The following is a 14,932-nucleotide window of genomic DNA, read 5'->3' as shown; positions in this document are numbered from 1 at the left end:
GACCGAAGTTCCAGAGTGACAGGACTTCAGGAGTGAAGTGCTGTCTAGCTGCATCCCCTCAGGGAACAGTGCTGACTGAGAGGCAGAGAGTGGGAGGCGGATCCGGGCAGAGCTGCATCGGAGACCGGCCTTCTCCCTTCAGTGACCAGCCAGGTGTAATAGTGTACGGAGGCTCGGCTCCCTCAGTCGGTGTTTGAGGTGGAGGAAGACAAGGGTGGTGCAGTGAGTAGTAAAAACAGCCTCCTCTAACATAGTCACCATTTAGGCACAGCTCCCAGGGTCAGACAGGGGACTACAGATGGGTGAGAACATTGCTAAAATTCACTAAGCCTGTTAATTACCACTCAGTTTAGGAAAAGCATCTTCAAACATCATCCCGGGCACTGGTTTGCAAACACTATTTAACAATAAACCATCACTTGCATGCAGTGATAACTCTCAGGTTTAATGTGAAAGTTAGGAGCGTTGCCTCTCAGCTGTTTTATTTAAAACTAAATATATAACTTAATGTGTTATTACTGACCTTCTTGTTCACATTGGTGATAGTGTGCCCTTATTCTATTGTATTGGTGTATATTTTGCATTGCATTATGGTTGATATATGTGTTATTAACCCATTTCTAAACAGTAGTACAGAGGACTGCAGCAGAACCTACCGATCTGGGACCCAGATAAATAAATTCTATCCGTGTACCGAAGTGTAATTTACTGACTGCACAATGTAAATTGTATAGTGTCATGTAATGTGAAAATTGTGTTTTTGTTCAGTTGTGTGAACTGCTATCTTATAAATTCATACTGTGGTTTGAAAAACATTCTTACCTGAACTTAGCTCTTTGTCTCACTAAAGTAATAAGAGAACCAAGAAATAATACAGCCTGGTAAGGAATCATGCACTACATCTGGGACTGACATTTAAGTGGGGTGCTACAGTTAGATATTAGATGGAGTATTCAGTGTATGCTATGCTTTATTTATTTGAGTCATCACAGAGAATGTACTGCTCCATAGCTATGTAATGCCGGTGGACCAGTGATTTAGAACATCACCTGGGATTGGATAACAGTATTTGGCAGCAGGTGATTAGTATACTCCTCCCTTACAGGTTCCACAAACCCACTGATCCCCCTGCCAGTGACATCACTATGGATGGTGACATCCAGTGCAGCGCTGAGAGACTCCTTGCGAGCACCATAGACGCGTGCATGAAAGGGGAGAGTGGCCTCATGCACAGCAAGGCCACACCCCTAATGGGTGGTGTTTTGAGGGCATGGATGTCCCCGTTCTCGTCATGCTGGGAGTTTGCTCAGCACTCCGGTAGTAGCCTCCAATCTCTCCAGACACAGTACGGATGACACACGCATGTTATTTTGGTGTCAATCCCTTGGATAGTGTCACCCCCCTAGTGACGCCACTGCCCATAACTTTGTACCACCAGAGTCTAAATCCATGCAGGACTATCAACAGATTTTCTATGAGGCGGTGATCCACTCTGCTTCCTTAGTGACTGCAGATGCTGACAACAAATTTTAATTTCCTGTCTCTGTCTTTAATTGTCTTGCCTTTCCAACTTTACTATACAGAAGTCGCCCTTGGATGCTTTAATATTTTTTTCCAAAAATCTTCTGCTTCTCAGTAACCACACACAATTTGGTCCTGATGCAGACTTGAACGTACAGCTGCTGACGTAGAGTATACTATGTATTTTCTCAGTGCGCATGCTCAGGAACTGTGTGCACGCAAATACAGGCAATGCAGAGGCGAGAGACGCAAATGGGTTGTAGTAGGCAGTGATTTCAGTCAGGGCATGATGACTCCACTGCGGCCAATGCAAGATGTCAGTGTAAATACTGATGATGTTGATGATGATGACTAATATCAAACCAAATGTACAAATATAGGGCAGATGCACTGAAATATGCATATGGCAAATATACAGTACACATTTTTTCCTATACACACAATACAGGAGCACATACCCTTAACTTATTTATTTATTTATCATTCTGTCCAACATTTGTTAAACTCCTCATCAGGTCCTTTCTCCACAAACAGATACAAGAGTTATCTCCCTACCTTACAGTATGTATCAAGTATTCTCCAGACCTATTAGGTTGATAGTACGTGTGCAAGTCCATCTGTAACTTAGATCATAAAAACATAGAATTTGATGGCAGCCAAACACCATTTGACCCATCTGGTCTGCCCCCCCCCCTCACTTTTTTTTTACTTTATTGGTAATCTCAACCTTATTTAATCCTTAGTTCTTTGTAAGGATATTCGTATGCCTATCCCAGGCATGTTTAAAGTGCTCTACTGTCTTAGCCTCTTCCACCTCTGATCGGAGGCTATTTCTCTATCCATTACCATAACTTTGGTTTCATGTGACTGTATGTATATTGTTTTCATCATGATTCTCTCAATATACAGCGTGCTATATACAGTGCAATATATTGGCCCTTTATAAATATAGGAGACGGGTATAAAAAATATTTGAAGGCAGCACCCAATATGACTTGTATGTAAAACTAATGCTAGATAAAAGCACAAAGCACACTTGGGATCTCAGTGAGGGACTCTTGTTATATAGGAGTTTATTCATCATCCCCTATTTAATATTTTCACCTACTTTTGTAAAATTAAGGATTGGGGCCATTCACTATAAAGGTAATGAAGGAAATATCATAGCTTTCTTCTGCTTACCTTTCACTTCTGATATGTCCCGCTGTCCCCATATTGTATGTGGACAAAATTCATCAAGCTCCCAACATACTAAACTTTCAGAGCTTGACAGCGGGAACATTTGCCATCTTCAGATGGCCCTGATTCCTGATCCTAGCTCAGATCCCTCCGCCTCTGTTCAGCTCTCTCTGCCGGACATCGGGGCTTCCTGCACATGCGTTTACCCAAGTTCACACACGCGCACTAGCACCACCGAGTCAGACATAAGGATCCCGGAGACAGCTGATCTTCATCTGTCTCCACAACGGAGCAATGTTGAATTGTTCCGGTGATTTTGTATCCACTGCTGCGAGTTGGATACTTAATTATCGGGGGGTCACCTTGCCGCCGATAATTAACATGTTGAATAGGACCTATGCTTTGTAGGGCATAAAGCTGCATTTTATTACAGGGAGGCTTTGTATTTGTAACATCAGTTTTCAGCAAATATTATAAATTAGCACAGACTGTTAAAATATAAATTTCCCAAACTGTGCTGTGAGAAAAAGAAACATTTAAAATTTTAGAGCGAAAATATATAACTATTTAAAAACAGAAGAAGCTATAGGAACATTGGAATCACTCTGCTGGTTAGGTTATACAATAATATAACATTTCATACTGTATATAAATAAAAACGTTACTATACTTTGTACTTTTTGCATAGATGGCGCCTACCTAAATTATGGAATGTTTATGGTGGCATCACAAAGCTGTCGGACATAACTCCAAATACAACAGGTTTTGAAGTTGAACAAATTATAATTCATCCCGAGTATATTGGAGCAGAAAATGGGAGTGACATTGCGCTACTAAAACTAAAATCACCCATCAAGTACAATGGTAAGTGTTTTTAAAGATGGAACTTGTAAGGATTTACAGAAGTGTCCTCAAACACCTATACTTTTTACTCCATATGGCGTTAGATGCATGCGCAACTTAGTTGCAATGTTTGTGGTGAGCCGAAAGGGTATATTTGGCATGTGGATAGGTATATAAGTGCACAGATCTGTAGGGACCACACCAAAGCCACTGTTTGTTACCTGTTTTGGATTTTACCTGCATTTCACAGATAGCTGATTAGGATTAATTGAAAGCAGTAAGTGCAAAAAGTGTACTTATTTGCTTCACTTATTAAAATACAGATTACAGTGAAATTTAAACAAGGTTTTTTTTATTTTACTAAAATTTGTTTTGATCTAGGGTTTATCCAGTATTGTTTTCTTTTCTCCATTAATTTCTATAATTTAATTATTTCAATTGAGTTGTGAGCTATGTGTAAGAAGTTCCATTTCAATAAATGGACAATAGAAAAGAATGGGCAATAGACATCAATGCAACGCAGAGCAATTATATTATTTTCCTCGCATCAAGCTAAACTGAATCAATTTTTACTAATGGATGATGAAAGAATGGACTTCCCTTCACCACGAGCCAATTGCATCTTTGCTAATGTTGGAGACTGTTTGTGATTGGCTAAAATTGAATTAGCTAGAAACTTGTTTCACTATCATTTTATGGCACAACTCCAGGAGGAGCAAATTGTGTCATCTGTCATGAGTTTATCCTGTTTATTTTAGTGATTTAAAAGAATAATATATTATTGTGCATTATCCTGCGGACTAAAATAAGATCTGGTTTGGCTTTTCATTTTGGATTATAAATTAAGGATTTTTACATTTTAATAGAAAAAATATTTGGCTTAGCATTCCCTTACCAATATATAGTATTTTACAGTGAACTTATTTACAGCAGGCCACAATTTTGCAGCAAACATATTTTATGGCCACTAATATGGTTCTAACGTCACTGCAAATACCATGTTTCCCATATAATAAGACAGTCTTATTTTTTTTTAGTTGTTAAAAAAACAGCATAGGGCTTATTTTCGGGGTAGGTCTTATTTTAATTAACATTGACAGCAGTGCCCCTTATGCAGGCCCTCTTGTAGAAGTGCCGCTTTGTAGCCCCCCCTGTAGCAGTGTCCCTTATGCAGCCTCCCTTATTGCAGTGCAAGCCCCCCCTGTAATTGATCCCCCACCCACCAGTACAGTACGGTACTTACCTGACTCGCCGCCGTCCGGGATGTCCCTCTCACTTGCGCGCTGACTGGATCTAACATGATCCAGCAGACGCGGCCAAACAGGATCCTCAGCGCGCGGGTGACGTCATGACGTCACCCGCACACTGCATGACTGGGAACGCTGGCCTCTGAAGCGTTCCCAGCTCAAAATGGGATTTTGGTAGGTCTTATTTTCGGGGTAGGGCTTAATTTGGACGGGGTTACAAAAGTAAGGGTAGGGCTTATATTCAGGGTAGATCTTATTATCGGGGAAACACGGTATGTGTCATCATTAAGAGGCTATTTTTAAGTTATTAACAAATTCACCTAGAAGATACAATTTTGCAGGGCTGAGAGTGGATTTAAAATATGCGGGCAGATTTAAAGTTGACATGGGGCCATGAACCAGCTCAACTATACATTGCAGTACTCAAATACAGCTGCCCATTATTTGCATATTTCCCTGCATGCAAAGTTATTGCTTTGTATCTTATAGCTGGATTTGATCCTAACCCTAAATGAGTCCATGGGTGTATCTTGATGTTACTGAGTAAAGATTTGGAAGTAACAGTATCATCATCAAAAGTAAAATAAAGTAACCAATGGGTGTCACGCCCCTAATTATGTAAGTAGAATTTCTATAGCATGGTTACCTGAGGTACCTTGCCACATTGTAACCAGCAGTCCCTTCTGTAAAAAATTATACTAGCCAAAGTCTCTGCTGGTTTCTCGGGAAATAATGCCACCAAAAATGTACAGCGCCCCCCTTGTCTTCTCACTCACCTGGCCGTGGATGCTTGGGTCTTGTTTAAAGTGATAAAATCTGGCATAGCCTGGATTGGATACTGATTTTGCATGGGAAACAACATTCACTGTCACCAGCTTTATTGATAACCAGCCCAGCCTATAGCTTTGGTGCTGGGATATATTTGGGGTGAAGGATCAATTGTTGTTCTTTTTAAATGTATTTACTGTATATATTTTTTTTAACTAAAATATGATCATAAAAATTAGAAACAATAACCGTGATGAACACACAGTAAAGTAATAAAAAATAATATATAAAACAATGTGATAAATATAATTGGTTTGCTACAAATACCAGCAGCTGTCTGAAAAATAAATATCTGTGGTTTATCAGCAGTCAAACGTGTATAAAAGTGTAGAGACAGCGCTCAGAATAAGCAGCTCTCAGATGGTTCCAATAGTTCAAAATGGTTGATAACCTTTAATACATTACACACATAAATAATTTCACCAAAAGACACAGTAAAAATAAGAAATATTTCCCAAATGAATTAAAACACAATTGCATAAATGGCAGCGATATGTTGCCACAGTATAATCGTTATTAAAGGATCTCTTAAGTCACAGAATCAATATTCCATATGGTAAACTCGATGTGAAATTTATGGTTCACTCTTATCCCTCTGATCCTTAAATCACAGTAGAAGAGAGGTTTACATCGTTCATATTGATGCAAATATTTTTTTTCGTTTCTTAATAAAGTGGCAGTGGTAGCTACCCTTCTGATAAAAGCTTGAGCAAGTCTTTGAAATCTGTTCCAAGATAGTTAATTTCATCCAAACATCATATATATCAAATGTTCCAGACAAATGCACCTGTTGGTAACCAATAAAGTCTTTGCAGATAAGCACTTCTTATAATTAAATTGCAGAGCTGACCATAAATGTATAAAAACCACAAGAGGAGAATAGCTGGGCAGGCTAAAAACTCCCTATTATTAGTAGCAAGATGTGAACTTATCGGGAGCCTCTTTGTAAACTGGCCATACACCAGACCCATTGGCGTCCCTACCTGTCTGTGCACCCAGTGCGGCATGCTTGTCCGCGCGCCGATAAATTAGGGGTCGTGGCCTCACGGGTGGGTGGGTATGGCCACGTGGGTGGGGGTGTGGCCTTGCGGCCTGGCCCGAACACCTGTTTTTTTTTCACACTGGGGGTGCTGAAGGTGCAGGCTGGCCTCGGGGACCAGCATGTGTGAAGTGCCGGCTTCCTCACTGTGCTGGGAGCCAAGTGCTGCAAGTAATGCAGCACCCGGCTCCTGTCACTGAGGGGGTGCCAGCACTTTGGTGTCACCCCTCTGCTGGTGACACCCGGTTGCAGCCCGCACCCCCAGCACCCCCCTTGTGACGCCAGAGACCAGACCAACTTTCCTCCAACCATCCAACTAGTTGGTTGGTTGGAATGAAAACTCGGTAATGCATGGGAGCAAATGACAATCAGCCATTTGCTCCCAAACACCGGAAAACGGATGAAAGCTGCTGTTCAGACAAGTTGTTTAAATCAAACAGATCTAACTTACTTGCCTGAACAACCATTTTCGTGTTTTCTGGTTCCTCGGTCGCATTTGTATATGTGCCTGCATGCAGCTTTGCAATTCCGTCCACTGCTGAATCACCCCCTATGTTTGCCAAAACTTACAGCTGTGGAATCTTTACATTATTGTGCATTAATGTATCTGTACCTACTGAGCTTCTGATTTTCTGCCCATGCTCTAACCATCACATGGCTGCAATAGTTTCACCTATACTCTTCATTGTGACAAATACATTTTTATAGGCTTAAAATAAATTAATTTTTTTAAATTATTTTAGATTATCAACAAGCCATCTGCCTTCCACCACGTCATGACTCATTTGTAACTCCTAACAAGTGTTGGATAACAGGATGGGGATACACAGATCAATCCGGTATTTATATATAGAAAACACTGTTTGTGTCCTCTCTCATTACAAAATGTAACCAGTAAATTACTAGGGAGGCAGAACATTCACACTTCACATGTTTGAAACATCTTACTTATCTGACTCGTTGAGAGTAATGCTCCTGTGCGGAGACAGTTGATCCGAAAATAAGTTGTCTCCGCGATCCAGTGAAAGTTGATACTGACTCAGCAGTGCTAATGCACCTACATGAACTGAGCTTCAAGCAGGCTCGCAAAACCACGGCGTCCGGCGGAAGGAGCTGGACATGGACATGGGTGCGGGACCAAATACCATCTGAAGATGCGAATGCTCCCACAGTCAAGCTTTGAAAATATTATAATTTCAGCGCTAGTATATGGGGACAGCAGGACAGATCAGGGTAAGCTGGTAAGATATCAGTGATATCTTCGGCATTACCTTTATATTGAATAGCCCTGATCCTTAATTTCACCTTCTTTTGTAGAAATTAAGTGATAATAAATGGACCCCTTAGTGTATTATGAATTTGAGTAACTTTTTTCTAGGTGCAGTTTGACAACAAATAACTCTGTGTCTATGGAACACCTCCCCCTAAACTGTAGACTAGGAATAATTTTTATCTGCTTTATCCGTTGCATGAACTTGGACTCAAGTATGGAAACTACAACTTTAAATTGTGGTGACTGCTCCAGCAATGTATTGTACATTACTCCAAATAACTTATTTTGTTTTTGGTGGAAATTTTCTTTAATCAGTTATGAAAAGCATGCACCCCCTTGAATTTCTCATTATTAGTACCATTCTGTAATATTAGGGAGTATGAAGGGATGGATTGGGTCTGTAGAACAGCCTCGGCATCCCTCTGTGGAAAAAGGGCTTGCTCACACCTACTGGTGACTGGGTCACGCCAACTGGGGGTGTGCTGCGAGTCACAAGAGCTTAGCCGCACAGCACAACCCTATCTCTCTGCATACAATACCCACCAAGCAGAGCGCCGGGAGGTGGTTAGTTTAAATTTTAGCAATGAGCATAGATACATGAAAAACTAATATATTGTGAAAGAATATGTAATTTTTGCAACCTATAATGGTCACATACAGTATAATAACATACATGAAATCACCATTGCATTTTCCCTATCACAGCCTCTCGTCCACCCCACTTAAATTTGTTACGGTATGTATCCCAGCAATAAAGTGCAATTGTTATCTACACATAAATAAATATTAAATGGACATCTGAATACATACCTTACACACATAAGTACTTGCTGGTTGCAGTCTGCACTTACATACTTTTTAGCATGGTGCAGTTAAAAGAAGGACTCCTTAAAAAAAGAGGATTGAAAAAAGTGCATGGCCTTGTGGAACCCATTTTCATCTCTCTGGGGGTGTGCCTATCACTCTGGAAGATGCAGGACTGCTCCCAGGCTCTTCCCCCACCAGTGTCCAGACCTGCAAGAGGCAGGGAGGACCACAAATCTCTAAGACTGTTTGTGTGAAGTTTTGGCAGCCAAGCCAGGAGGCCAGTGTCCATATCTGTAAGAGGCAATGAGGACCACAAGAGAGACTTTGTGTGAAGGCCAGGAGGCGGTGTCTATACCTGACAGGATTGAGACTTTTGAGAGACTGTACATTACATTTGCAGACTAGCTGCCCATTATAGTCAGTGTTCAAGGATGAGGTAATGCACTGAATGTGGGGCTAGGTTGTTTGTTCCTGAATGATGACAGTAAAGCTCCATTTATTTTTATTTAAACCTGAAAAAGCTGCTTGTGGACCCTTTTTATGACCCTTTTTTTAGACACTGCTCCACCTACCTCTCACTTACCCCAACCCAAGTTATCACAATTTATTACTAAATTTCACAAAAATGGGGTATTCTGCAGATGAATTAGGTGCTATGGATCTTTTGATTTATGCATAGTCTCTGAGAAGAGCAGAGGCGAAGACAGTCAATTTATTCCACTGCGTGGTGTGGTAGTGGTAGGCTGTACTTAGGGAAGATTTTTCATAGTTGCATTAGAGGTAGATGAAGTATATCCAACAATAACTTGTAAACTTTCTTTCCAACAACCTAGCAAGCAGTACTGCAGATGTACTCCAGAAAGCAGAAGTACCTCCAGAGTCAAGTAAAGAATGTGAAAAAAGCTACAGAAAGGAAAAGCTTAGCAATAAAGTTCTGTGTGCGGGATACAAGCAAGGCCAGATTGACTCATGCAAGGTAAATTAGTGATGTGCATCCAACATAACTGGGGAAAATGAATATTGCTGCAGTCACAAGTGATGAAGGATGAGACACTATATGGATCTCACCTTTAGGGAAAATAATAGATAATAATAATAATAATAATAATAATAAGGCACCCATACATTTATTGTGAAACCTTAACAGCATCTTACTTCTAAGTTAACCTCAAAATAAAGACACAGACAACCATAGCTTTGGTTCAAAGTAAATATGTCTTTTAATTGCGATCCCTTATCTTATTTCGCTAAAAAGGGGTGGCAAAGAAGGCACTTCCATGACCCAGCTCTAGTCAAATAACGCTTAACATAAAATGGATGCGACTAAAACACCTACCCCTTTCAATATGCGTAACCTGTACTACCAAGGATTCACTGCCCCTTACTAGGGCACATTCCGGGCACCTCCACAAAGAAAAGCGCCCAATTGTCCAACCCGCATAGGTAGGACACACTCGCCGTCCTTCAAAGGGGCAAGTGCTCCACAATGACTACTTACACCCCTTGTGGCTGCTGTCCAGTAGCGCCTTCCCGCCCACACAACTTAAATGATTAGTGAAATACAAACATAACACAAACACACATATATATTGGTAAGGGAGGCCGGGGCTTTCAAATGGCAAAGAGGCTGGGCGCCTTTCAAATCCAGCTTTAAATATTTACCTAGTTATGTACGCCCCTTTAGGCCTCTGACTGGTCCCTATCACAGCCTCTGGCTGGCCAAACCCCCCGCAACAGGGAAGGCTACCTAGCAACAGATGACATGATCCAGACCAATCACAAACATTTAGGACTCTTATATAGCTTCATGCTTATGCAGCCCTCAGCTAGTCTGATATTATTATTATTATTATTATTATTATTATTATTATTATTATTATTATTATCATCATCATCATAGGTATGTCAGATCTCACACCTTATCTTAAATCTTAAAATGTTTGTACACACATATTGCTGGCAACCATGCTGCCTGATGTCACTCACACAAATACTTTGAAGGTGAGAAAACTTTTTAGAAAGTCAAGGTTTACCTGACAATGACACTGTTGACAGTTATGATGCCGACATTGTTAAAATGTTGACAGGTCATGTGTCCAAATTCTCAGAATGTTGACAGGTGAAATGTTGATATTGTCAGAAACTCTACGTCAGGGTTATGCTGTGGGTAGGAGGACTAGGCTGCAGGGGGGTTAGGGTTAGCACTAGACGGAGGGGTATGGATTAGGGATAGGGGAGAAATATGACAGAGGATCGGAGGTCTGGCCCAGAAGATGCAGCTGAAGATGTTGCAGCCATTGGGAGCAGGTAAGTTACCACTGGGCCAGCAGGGACGATATGTCGACATTATAACATGTCAACATTTTATAACTATCTACATGATGAATGTTGACATTGTTACTGTCGACATATCACATCCAACCCTTTAGAGTCATGGAAATGCAATACTATACTGTATTCTATGCAAATGGATAATGGGAAAATGTATATACAGTAATAACAATTGGGTTTCCAGACTTTATTTTCTCTCCTAAATATTTATATACAGATATAGGAGGAGTTGTATCAATCCTTGGAGAGACATAAAATGGAGAGAAATAAAGTACCAACCAATCAGTTCCTAACTGCCATTTTATAGGTTGAAAAATGACAGTTATAAGCTGATTTATTGGTACTTCGGGCCAAATGTAATAAAATGAGAGTTTAGAATATGTGAGAGTTTAGCAGTGACCTCTTACACTAGTCGAGTTTTATCTTCAAAATGGGAAAACATCTGGATGAGAGTTTAAATTTTGAGTTTTTTTGAGTCTAAAAATATGCGACTTTGCCCTGTTGCGTGTTCTCGGAATCTATTACATTAGGCGAGTTTAAAAAGTGTGAGAAAACTAAAATTTTCTAAGCTTTCACCATATTACTTACATTTGGCTCTTTATCTCTATTCACTTTATCTCTCCAAGGTTTGATACATCTCCCCCATAGTTTTAATACTTATTCTATTTTAATCTATTTACAGGGGGATTCCGGAGGCCCATTGGCCTGTGAAGTTGACAAGACATGGTATTTAATTGGTATTACAAGTTGGGGAGAAGGTTGTGCCCAGCCAGACAAGCCTGGGGTCTACACAAAAGTTACAGAATTTACAGAATGGATTATACAACATACAAAACTGTAAGATGTACATACTTCTCAAATAACTATTATATTGCTCTTTTCAAGTAACATGTTTGCTAGCCAAACTATCTACATTACTGACTTCATTAAAATTAATTTGACTGTCCCTTTTTTTTAATTCCATGTCACCCTGCTTTATAAAAATATATTACAATGTTAATTGATCAACCCTCTTGAGATATTTTCTTCAACAGTCTTTACCTTCCGCACATATACTTGCTTTGCCTATTATCTCCTCCTATCATATTACGCTACAGTCTTCTTCCTCTTCCTCATTTTCCATTGTATATTGTAGGTGATTTGAATTATTTTCCCCCCATCTTCCATAGCTATTATTATTTTACTCTCCCTTACCTCCTTTCATTTTCCCTTTTATATCTATCACAGAGCTATCACAGTTAAGTAAAAAAAATTTCTAAAATCTCTGGTGTCAAAGTTAGAGATGTGCGCATGTTTTGGTTTTGGTAAAAGCTCCCTCAAGTGTTTTCGGTTTTGGTTTTGGTTTTCTTTAAAAATTGATAAAAACAGCAAAAATCATATAACTTAGGCATTTTTGTTCCTATAGTATTATTAACATTAATAACATTCATTTCCAGTCATTTCCAGTCGATTTTGCCCACCTCACAACACCTGAGCTACAAGGGAATGAATCCTAAAACATGGAAGATAATTTTTTTTGGTACAGATGTGCGCGGACCGTGTTTTGGTTTTGGCAAAACTACCCTCAAATGTTATGGTTTTGGCAAAACCACTCTAAAGTGTTTTGATTCGGTTTGGATTTCTATTTGATAAAAACAGCTAAAATCATGAAATTTGGACCTGTGTACATGCAATCCAAAGCCCGAAATACGAGTTTTATAGCCAAGACCTGAACTTACGGGTAGACCCGAGCCAAGACTGTTTTACTCTGGACCCATAAAGTGATCCGAGCCAGGACTTGCTTTGACTCAGAACCCCAAAGTTTAGGTGTGTTCGGTTTTCAGCAAAACAGTACAGCTCAACTCTAGTCAAAATGTGCACAACCAAATGTATAAGAACTGTAATCCACACCAATAAAAAAAGAGAATGAAATATATCTTTTAACAATAATAATTACAATTGGTTCAAAAGTTAATACATAAATATATGTATGTATATATATGTATGTATGTATAATATCCCTACTGAGTGTCATACTGTTGTGATAGTTATGAACTAAACCAGTATATATAATTCTATAATTCATCAGGAGCAAATCCCAGCACCAAGCTTCACTTCTCTAATCTTTATATATACAGTGCCGTTCCTACATAGCCCCCATTATATACAATCATTGATTTTTCTGCACTCTTCGTGTAACTAAATAGAGAGAAAACAAATGTATGGCTTTCTCCAGCTAAAATCCTGTAGAAAAGCCATATTTTTGTTTATTAAATAGACCCCTTAGTATTACACACTACCTGGGATACCTGGCATTGCCCGGATTAAGAATGGACCTTTAAGTACATTTGCAGCCTTTTTTTACAATGTAGACAAACATTGAAGACCATGGCATATGAAAATATGCTGGGAGGAAATTAGTAACTGTCAGGGCAGGTGCAGTGTGCCAGTTGTCCTCCAAATTACTGCTCTTCCGTTGGAGCTCTGCCTGCCCCCCGCTGGTACATATCAGCCTGTGCCTTCAGAACAGTATAGATTTAGGCATTGGAAGACATCCTTAGCAAACTTGCATAAACCAATATTTAAAATCAGAGACTCCACACCCTAGGTGGTGGGCACCATGTAGACCTCCATTGCCCTGACAAACTTCAAAAAGCTGACAAAGTGAAATGCGCATTGGCGTTTGCCGTGTGCTGGTCTATTAATGGAATACATTTAATACATATATATGTTGTGGTGTAAAGACTGAGAAAATGCCATCCGTTAGACGTCACTAAAATACAAACAGGATCTATTGTAGTAGCAAACAATATGTGAAACGTGTGAGTCCACAGGGATATCAGAGAAAGTGCAGGAGGCACTTCAGTAATGGCGATCCCGGCATCAAAGGTGCTCTGCACGGAGACTGTTTGACACTAATATATTAGATATATGTGGCCTTGCATCAGAGATATAGGCATATTATCATTACTTGTACTCCAGCATATGTTAGTTTAAGCACAATACAAGATAAGTACTGCTGCATTTTAAAGCAGACTATACGCAGGGTCTAATTAACGCTGCTATACTAATCATTCTTTCCACCCTGAGATAGTATAAAATGCTGTATGAATGGGAATTTTTTTTATCTGCAAATGGCTATACACAGAACCATAATATTTAGTACATAATATGAAGATTGAGAGTGAGCTAGAATTATCACTTTAAATAATTTATAATATGGTAATAAACCCAGGAAATAGATCCTTAAATACATAGCAGCTTTAAGCTGCTGCACAAACAGATTAGATCTCTGGGCCTGATTCAGAGCCGCTCGTAAGCGGCTGCTCGTTCGCTCCGAGCAATGTTCGCACAACTGCGCATGCGGATGGGTCGTAATATGCATGCGCGAACCAGTCATTGCGGTCGGAAATTGTGTGCTCGCAAAATAGCGAATGCCAGCTAATTTGAGTGACAGAATGAGGCGTTTGTGGGTGGTAACAGGGGAGGGTGCTTGAAAACGGGGAGTGGAGAACCGAACACAGGCGTGCCAAACGGTCAAAACGGGCATTTTAAGGGTGTGCATAATTAACAAAGCAGCGTCATCGACCACGTCACTTGGTTGTCTTTTAGCCTGAACTGCTCGCATGATTGCGGTAGGAAAATCCAACCACAAGCACTGCGAGCAGTTCATACGCCTTTCGAAGTACTCGATTAATCTAATAAATAGCGGAGATGATGTAGGATGCGAGCGGCCAGGGGGCGTTTTATAAAAAATAGCGAGCGCATGTTTCGTTCGCTCGTTCTTTTTCTGAACGAGCGAGCGCAAATAGCGTCCGGCTCTGAATCAGGCCCTCTGTTCCTGAGCTAAGAATAACTAGCTTTCATTTTGGCAACATTTGTAAC

The 14,932-nt window shown here is 40.1% G+C and overlaps 1 protein-coding gene across 1 annotated transcript in view; it reads left to right on the top strand.

Moving 5' to 3' along the window:
* LOC148517391 (plasma kallikrein-like) overlaps positions 1 to 11,909 on the top strand; it is a 61,171-nt gene extending 49,262 nt beyond the window's left edge. Inside the window, exons 11-15 of the mRNA XM_088478816.1 lie at positions 3,389 to 3,564; positions 7,401 to 7,496; positions 8,920 to 8,934; positions 9,586 to 9,713; positions 11,751 to 11,909. Of these exons, the coding sequence (XP_088334942.1) occupies positions 3,389 to 3,564; positions 7,401 to 7,496; positions 8,920 to 8,934; positions 9,586 to 9,713; positions 11,751 to 11,909 (574 nt within the window). The remainder of the gene's footprint in view (positions 1 to 3,388; positions 3,565 to 7,400; positions 7,497 to 8,919; positions 8,935 to 9,585; positions 9,714 to 11,750) is intronic.
* The last annotated feature ends 3,023 nt before the right edge of the window (positions 11,910 to 14,932 follow it).

The sequence above is a fragment of the Taudactylus pleione genome, unplaced genomic scaffold (genome assembly GCF_031769625.1).
Source record: "Taudactylus pleione unplaced genomic scaffold, aTauple2 ptg000218l, whole genome shotgun sequence".
In the NCBI taxonomy this organism is placed as follows: domain Eukaryota; kingdom Metazoa; phylum Chordata; class Amphibia; order Anura; family Myobatrachidae; genus Taudactylus; species Taudactylus pleione.
Note: the sequence above shows the minus strand (reverse complement) of the source record. Positions and strands in the feature narration are given on the sequence as shown.